Source organism: Sinocyclocheilus anshuiensis, unplaced genomic scaffold (genome assembly GCF_001515605.1).
Source record: "Sinocyclocheilus anshuiensis isolate Anshui unplaced genomic scaffold, SAMN03320099.WGS_v1.1 scaffold363, whole genome shotgun sequence".
Taxonomy (NCBI): Eukaryota; Metazoa; Chordata; class Actinopteri; order Cypriniformes; family Cyprinidae; genus Sinocyclocheilus; species Sinocyclocheilus anshuiensis.
Window position 1 is genome coordinate 386,181 of NW_015552568.1, and position 9,061 is coordinate 395,241.

At 33.5% G+C, this 9,061-nt stretch overlaps 1 protein-coding gene across 2 annotated transcripts in view; it reads left to right on the top strand.

Annotated features, from left to right (window-relative positions):
- Positions 1-9,061, top strand: part of fibcd1a (fibrinogen C domain containing 1a) — a 121,864-nt gene that overhangs the window by 85,206 nt on the left and 27,597 nt on the right. For both annotated transcript variants that reach the window (XM_016455720.1, XM_016455721.1), the window contains one exon: positions 133-229. In XM_016455720.1, the coding sequence (XP_016311206.1) occupies positions 133-229 (97 nt within the window). The remainder of the gene's footprint in view (positions 1-132; positions 230-9,061) is intronic.

Genomic DNA, 9,061 nt, shown 5'->3' on the forward strand with positions numbered 1-9,061 from the left:
TTGCGTTAAAGCGGTGTCTTTAATAATCATACATGTTCCTGTTGTAGGCGTTTTATATCACCTCTGCATGAATATAATATTGATAACAGTGTGTTTAAATGTACGACAATGACATTTTTTACTTTTTTTCAGGTGATTCAACGCAGAGAAGATGGCTCTGTTAACTTTTTCCGTGACTGGGAAGCTTATCGTGAAGGATTTGGCAAGATAACAGGAGAGCATTGGCTTGGTAAGCCTTCCGTGTCACTATCTGTAATGCAGTCTGTCTAGAAAAAGCTTTAGTAATATTAATGCCACTAAGAGATGTATAGAACATTTCCAAACAGTTGTAACAGTTGTAACACCAAACAGAGGTGTTACAAATGTTTAAAACAATGTTTAGTTGCATGCAGCTGTAATATTCATCTCTGCATATTAAACAATTTATATCATATATAGTGTAAGTACTATATATTATGTGATAATCACTATACAAATAGATAGTTTGGTTCATAATATTTTATCAAACACTTTCCATTGAAGGAGCAAAACTAACCAGAATAGCTGATCATGTTGTGTCTGAAATGTAAGTAACTTTATATAACTTCTTGTTTATAGAACTGTTGTATAAAAGTGCACCCACAACCGTGAATCACAGTTTCACACTTTTTGGTTTTGAATGGCAGTAATGTCTTTAAAAGCAAGCTGAGGAGTTATTCTGCTTCTGTCGTGACACACACACACACAAACACGCTCATCATGTTTGTCACTCTTTTATATATGACTGTTTTTCCGACAACTGTAAGGAACACGGGCGAGTTCAGTTATTGCCATGGTGAGCTGACAGCACGGACAAAATGCCAAGCTGTGTGTCCAAAGCCGAGCGTAGCAGATGGCTATGGGTGGACAGGGAGCAGAGCTTTATAAAGAGACTGAATATAGCGAGGAAACTCATCATAGCGTCCACTGATCAAGCATTGGATATTTTTTGCTTCTATCCAATACTGGAATTAAAGATTAGTGCTTGTTGATTCAGCTCACTGTTTTTTAAGGCAGTAGTTTATTAAAATTTAAAGTGCTGTCATTATTTACTCAACCTTATTTTATTCCAAACCTGTATTCTGCTGTTTTTTTCCAAGACGAATAAAATAAAATAAAATTAAATTAAATTAAATTAAATTAAATTAAATTAAACAAAATTAAACAAAAATAAAATAAAATATTAGATTAAATATAAATTAAACTAAACTAAACTAAACTAAAATAAAGGCAATTTCAGAATGCATTGTGACGGTCAGAGAAATGTGAAGTATAAATATATTTGTATTTCATTCAAAATTGAAAGGTAACTTTTTAAAAATGTTGGCCAATACAGATAAGCTAATTGGATAATACATTTTTTTGTTATGACGGATAACTTACAAATAGCTGATATTAAAATTATATTATATGCTATATGCTATTCTATAAAATAAAATAAAATTGGTCTAAAATCTATTAAATAAAATAAAAAATAAAGGAAATCCCAGAATGAATTGTGACAAGCTCAGGGAAATGTAAAGTATGAATATATGTGTATTTCATTTCAAAACTGAAAGGTATTTTATTCAAATAAAAATAAAATAAAATAAACTAAAATAAAAAAGTCAAAACACCATATAAGTAGTCCATGTCTTCTGTTTGGAGTTAGGTCTGTTTCTCACACAAAGCTATGATATGGCTTCAAACCTGGAATAGTCGTATACTCTACTTTTAAGATACTTGACAAACCAGGTTGCTAGTATGAACTGTCATTGTATGGGAAAAAAGCTTAAAGATTCTCAAAAAATATTCGAGAATCCGTTTGAAACGATGTGAGGCGATTAAATGATTTTATGGATGACCTATTCTTTTAAACCTGATAGATGGAATAAGGAAAACTGTGGTTTGTTTGTGTATTTTCCGTGACAGCCGGTTGCTCTCCAATATGTTGGACGTGGAGAAGATAAATTGCATTTTCGTTTATTTACTGCAAGGTTGCTCCTCTTTCAAGGTAAAAAGATGGAAATATTTTCTGCGAAGGCGATGCTTATGGGCTGCGTCTTGTTTCTTTTTTCGCCTTTGCCTGATAAACATTTTCGGTCTAGACTTGTAGAGTTGTTGTCTGTAATGTGCGCTCAGGGTCCTGTGTCTCAATCAGCTGTGATGAACTAAGACAGGCCCGTCACGGAGTGTCATCTTGGAGAGATTGACGGCTTCACAGCGAGTGCAGGACAGCACTGGCTAGCAGCGTCTCTCACGCCCGCTGTGGCTGAGAATGACTTTTCCCATGGCCTGCTCCTTTTTCTTCACAGTGAGTAAGACCAGCCTAGAGCAATTCCACAGGCTGTTCAACACAGGATATTGCTTGTGCCGCTGGTGGTCAGGGGTTCGGGTCCCTGTGGGCAAGCCCAGGATGGAACAGTCCTCCCTGGAGTGACGAGGTTCAGGGCCCTGCCTCATGGTGAAGATGTGCATCGGTGCCAATGAGTTGAGCTGCTCCAGCCCACGCTCTTAATCAATAAGAGACATGAGGGAGCTGGAGACAATTAACCTCCAGGGCTGGCGAAATGAGTTCCAGAAAACATTAACAACACAGACTCATCAGGAATGAGGTGACAGGGAAACCGGGGAGGGCAGAGGACCTGTAGCAAGAGACAATCTAGCCTCTCACCTCCAACAAATAGGATACGGAGCACAGTTCACAATAGCTCTGTTGCAGAACTTGCTCGGGCGCCATTCTGAATTGAATTGGGAATGCCTGATCAATTCCAGTTCAATTGCTGGATTTAAACTGATTCTGAACAAACAGGATGCAGAATTGCTGTATTTGAATGTAAGAAATTAGAATTAAAGTGCATTGGAACTCATTTTAAGTAGAAAAGTTAAACCTTTGAATGTTGGTTTAACAAAGCCTTGGCTGAAAGTTTTGAAAAAAGTAAATCAAAAAGGGTCACACTTTATTTTAAGGACCAATTCTCACTATTAACTTACTATTAACTATGACTTTTGCCTCATTAAACTCCTAATTTGCTGCTTATTAATAGTTAGGGTTAAGGGATCTAAAATGTGGTCATGCAGAATAAGGCATTAATATGTGATTTATGAATACCAATAAATAGCCAGTATGCTTGAATAGAGTGCTGCAGTGATGACGTATTTTTGTAGTCCAACCCAGAAGTTTGCATCACCTTGGTTCCCTCCACAAAAACCCAATAGGATTTTTCCATTGGCTTTTGGATTATTGCAAAAAAATAGCTCTGTGGCCAACAAACATTTATAATTCCTACACATTTTTTTCATCATGATAATCTTTACAAATGAACACAACTTTTAGGAATTTTAAGGCCTCAATCGGCAGAAGTAGGCTATAACAAACTACACCACGGTTGCATGACTTTGACGCCGCCATCACCAAACAACGACTCTTTCAGTCTTTATTTAAATGTTTGAGGTTGAAAAGTTTGCAAGACCACAATTATAAACCCAGTGAGGCTGTGAAAGCAGACTAGTGAGTAGTTATGTTTACTTGATAGCCATTATGACATTCAATGTCCCTGACAGCCTCTGTAGTCCATTTAGCCACTTGTAAATACCTTTAAAAAAAAAAAGAAGAAAAATAAAAATCATGAATGGGGTATTACTGATTTATTTTATATTGTGGAATTAAGTCTGAAAATATCTTGAGCTTGTGTTAACCACAGACCTTTTTTAAGGCATTTAACCGGAAAAAAAAGCTCATTTCCATGGTTTGGCCTATGAAAATATGTCATCCATGTAGTACTCTATTAAACTTCATTACATTCCTCTTCCTGTCATGCCAGTTCAACTTCCTGTGGGACGTGACCAATCTAATTGAAATTCAGACTCTTAAACTTGTAATCATAAACTGAATTCATTAGAGATTTACATTGCTAAGTGATCAGTGTGATGCTCGAATAAGCATAAAAATACAAAAATTGAATTAAGTAATTAAATTTTTAATTAAAAAACTTAACTGAACTTTTTTGCTGATACTTTTCAATACTGAGTAAAATATAATTATATTTATCAATAATTCTTTTGGTTTCTCAGTGAAACTTATGAGCTACTTTTGTCGTGCATGCAAGCGAGGATCGTTTTAGTACTGCATTACCAATTAGCATGAAATGCTTATGCATAAATGTAAGTCGAATATTAAGGGAGAGATATGAATATTAATGCACACGAGTGTATTTTTGTGTCATCAAAGGATAGGTTTGAATTATCATTCCATAATTTCCTTTTGTAGTTTATTAGCATATCCATTCATGATCAACCTCCCAGAGCACTATAAATAAGTCTTTTATCAGTCATTTTCACATAATTCTGTTGAATTGCTTATAATAAGTCATTCCCATTCCCTGAATATTTACAGATGAGTGTCGATACAAGACTCAAGTGCTCATCAAAAGCTCACACACTTACACTTGCGAGGAACTCCCATGAACTGCTATTGTTCTTAATAATTATAATGATTACATCCTAACCATAGGGAAGAGTGAGAAGTGTTGTAACCCGGGGTGAGTTGTAACACCATCTATTTAATTAATAAAATAAGCTAGGGAGGGGGGATCATACGTAACCACCACCCAACTGAGGTGATAGTAGAAGTGATAGAAGTCTCTGTGCAAGTATTTACAGGATGTTAAGGTAAAGTGTACCCTAGTGAAATATAAATATACTAAAATGTATTTGAAATACATTTATTCCATGCTAAGTATAAATACATTTAAACATTTATGTACTTAATAAAAATACCCTGCAATTGTACTTTTAGTATACTAAACTGGTGTACTTAAAGTCTGCTAAATTGAAACAACTAATTTTGTTTTGTTAAAGTAGTGCTGAAGTCCAACTAAAGATATACTGAAGTATATTTGATTGTGCTAAAGTGGAACTATTGCAAATATGCTTCAGGTACACTTTAAATATCTTGCATTTAAAGACTGATATTATTCAAAGATCATGCAATCCTCATCAATAGTGACATTTTAGGCTTAATATTAATATTGATCTGCACTGTGCACAAGTAGTACTCCAAATAAAGTTAATTATCATTTTTATAACAGTAAGTCTGTAAATATGTTAATAGATTTGAACTATACTTAGTAGTATAACTGACTGTATCAAGCTTTATATCTGGGAAATGCCAGATCAGCTAATCAACTATTTCCATTGTACTTCTACTGAACCCATCAAGATTCAACAAAATAACAGTGAAAATACCACTACTTTTTTAAAACATACTTTTATTTAGCATGGATAAATTAAATTGAACAAAAAAAAATATTTAAAAATAAATTTGTGTAAAATAAAATTGTGAAAAAAATGTATCACAGTTCCCTAACATGTTTTCAACATTAATAATAATAAAAAAATGTTTTTGAGCAGCAAATCAGCATATTAGAATGATATCTAAAGGATCATGTGACCATGAAGACTGGAGTAATGATGATGAAAATTCAGCTTTTATATTACATAAAATATTTTCAAACTATAAAACAATTATTTTAAATTGCATATTTTTTTTTACAAAAATTTGTGTTATTTTTGCTCTATTTTGAGCTTTATAGGGGTGATTCATTGCGATTTAACTTTTTTAATGTTAATTAGTGTGTAATGTTATTTGAGCATAAACAATATCTGCAAAGTTACGAAGCTGAAAGTTCAATGCAAACGGAGATATCGTCTTTTAAAATTCTGGCAGTTTAACTCCTACAAAAATGGCTGGTAGGGACTTCAACAAGTTACTTCCCGGGTTAGTGACATCACAAACCCAGATAAACCCCGCGTGCAGTTGCCGTACTGTATTAAAGCTTTAATCAGGATAAAACCATATATTAAAAGCTAACATAAGCAGTAGCATTTACAAATAACAGCGTATCTAAAAGTATGAGACAACAACAAAAAAAACATAGGCCTACCATTAAAAGCCGTGCTTGCACAGTTTAGCCAATCACAACACACTGGGCTAACTAACCAATCAGAGTCCATCGCCTATTTCTGAGGGGAGGGAGGGGCTTCATAAAAGAAGGAAAGATCAGTGCATTTTTCAGAAAAGAATAAATTATGTAAATTATGTAAAAAATAATCAATTTTTAAAAAAACGAAGCATTAACACATGTTAGACTGCACCCCATAAACACAATCAATCCTAGAAAAAAAAACAGTGAACAACCCCTTTAATGAGCATATGAGACTTCTTGCAAAAACATTTAAAAACTCTTATACTGACCCCAAAATCAATTATGAGAATAACTACAATGAAATTATTTACCAAAAGTAAATGTCAAATTTCAATAACAGTTATATAGTCTATTAAGGTTCCAAAAATGTTTGTGTGTGCACGTTAACAAGATCACAAATCAAATAATAAAGCAGACATGAAATTGTGGTGAACTTTTTTTTATGAGAATCCCATTGGCCTGTTCTTTTGTGAAGTGAACTTGCTTCTTTTGCCCAAAATAATGAACTTAAGGAAGAAAAGGGTGTATTTAATCACATTTACTCCGCAGTCATCACATAGTATTCCTGAAAGTCTGTCCAGCTCCACCTCAGCAGAAAAAAGGATCGTCGCCTATAATCTCATCGGCCCTCACAAGTCTTGTCTCATCACAAATGTGTCCTGACAGAAGTCAGAAATTGGCACAACTGTTTACACTACAAAAGATTTAGCTATTAGTTTGCTCTTTGTCATGTTTTTGGATACAAGACAGGACAGATGGATGTTTCTGATGGGCTTTATGTTGATGTAATCTCACTGAGAGACTATGTGAGAATTTTTCAGCATAATTAATATGAAACGTGTCTGGTTTGGCAGTGCTGCACAGCATGTGGTGTTAGCGATGTCAGTCGGCACTCATTAAAGCTGAAATCAGTAATATCTTCATAATTGGAAAAATAAGAGGTCAATAATAGACTCTTGTCTTTTCAAGGAAGCCAATAAATATCTTACTTATACTTGAGTCTTTATATTAAGGAAGTAGTTTGACAATGAAACATCTCTAATACATGACTCATAACAAATGCTTTGCAGTTTGTAATGGTGTGTCCTCAGTCCTTATCTTCCTGAGTGCAGATACTGTCACAATATCTAGACAGAGATAGAGTCAAACAGTGAAACTGCTTTGCAAAGTATGCGATGACAGACAGTTTAGTCTGACCCTGTGAACTTCCTTCTGGCAAGGAAACTTTGCAGAAGTTGGTCAGGCTAAAGGCTGTGGTCGATATATAAAAGACTATGCAGAGGTAAAGAACAAGAACCATTATTTCATTCATTGATTTTTTTTCTGAAGATATCATATTGCAGGGCTCACCAATAAGGATGGATTGCCTGGGGGCCAGTGTGAGAGTGTTTCTGTCACTTGCCCAATCTCTAGTAAGCACACATACATCTCCAAGATGTCTGCTAAAGAGCACTTAATCTGGAAAGCATAGCTTTTTATTTATTGTGTACATACTTTGCATGCATTCCAAACCATAAATGTCTCGAAGACATCCATCTTTTAGATGAAAGCGCATGCATCAGATGGCATCTAGGTGATGCATATGTGTTTGTGCCTGTGCATTTTGAATCTACATGTTTTTAAACCTTGCAAACCTAAGCATTTGATTTTCTGTGATGCACTGAATATTATTGTGATTTTACTTTTTGCATATAGAGGTTTTTGTATGGACTTGTGATGGTCTTGGAAGCATCAGTTAGAATAGATCGAAAATTACAAACCATTGTGGAATGTTCTAGATCATATGCAGTTGTTTTCTAGCTAAAGTGTTTTTATCAGTATAGTTGTCATTGTCACATTATCGCTGTATAATTTTCATCTATTCTTGATCAATAAAAATGCAGGTTGCATATGTAAAGAAACTGTTAACTGTTAAAAAAAATAAAAAATGAGCAAGGATGCATTAAATTGAAAATAGTGACAGGAAAAATATTAAGCAGCAACAAATGCTTTCAATAATACCGATTAATTATACATTTATTTTTATTAGATATGAATAATTGAGAACAATAATGAATTACAGTAATTGAGCAGCAAATCAGCATATTAGTCAAATTCAGCTTTGCCATGACAGAAATATATTGCAATATATACACTGAGATATATTATTATTATTATTATTATTATTATTATTATTATTATATCAAAATAGAATAGAAAAGTTATTTTAAATTGGAATAATAAATAGTAGCAGTTAAAATATTTCTTGTAAATCTCAAATTTAATTACGTTTATCAAATTTGTAATCATGTGTCAAATGTAATCAAATTAAATATAAAACCAAAGCTATTTGCAGGGGTGCACATAAGTTGTTCAGCCTGGTTCTCATAAGAGAACCTGGAGATTTGGTTTGGTCCTCACACTGCACATAGTGTAACCCATTAAAAACTATGAACTCTGTCAGTTGGTACATTACTATATTAAAGTGATTTTTAAGTTGTACATAAGGCAGCATTTATATTTAAAAAAAATAAAAAAAATAAAATAAGATATTGCATAATAAAAAACATACTATAATAAATGTGTATTATAACCAGGGGTGCACATATGTTTTTCAGCCTGGTTCTCATAAGAGAACCTGGAGATTTGGTTTGGTTCTCACACTGCACAGTGTAACCCATTAAATAAAACTATAAAAAAAATAAATTAATCGTAGTGATAATATTGTTGCACTTTATTTATTTAGCTTTTTTTAAATAAAATAATAAAAGAATAAAGTGTGATAATACTATTATATTTTAAAATAAAAAGGGAGTATTAAATACAACTGTTTTATAGTAAACTTAAAAATAAAATGCTAAGTAAGTATATGCGCTTCCGGGTTTAGCGCTGCCGACTGAAGCGCATCAGTGAATGAAATGTCACAGTTTTGCACTGTGCTTTGAAAACGGCAGCGGATAGCCTATATTTATTTATCTATCCAGTTTGAATAGAAATCTTATACAGTATTACAGTTTGTCGATCTAAAATGATAATTGTGCATTAACAGCTGTCAACCATGTCGGTACGCAAATGCGCTGTCAGAACTTATTTACACA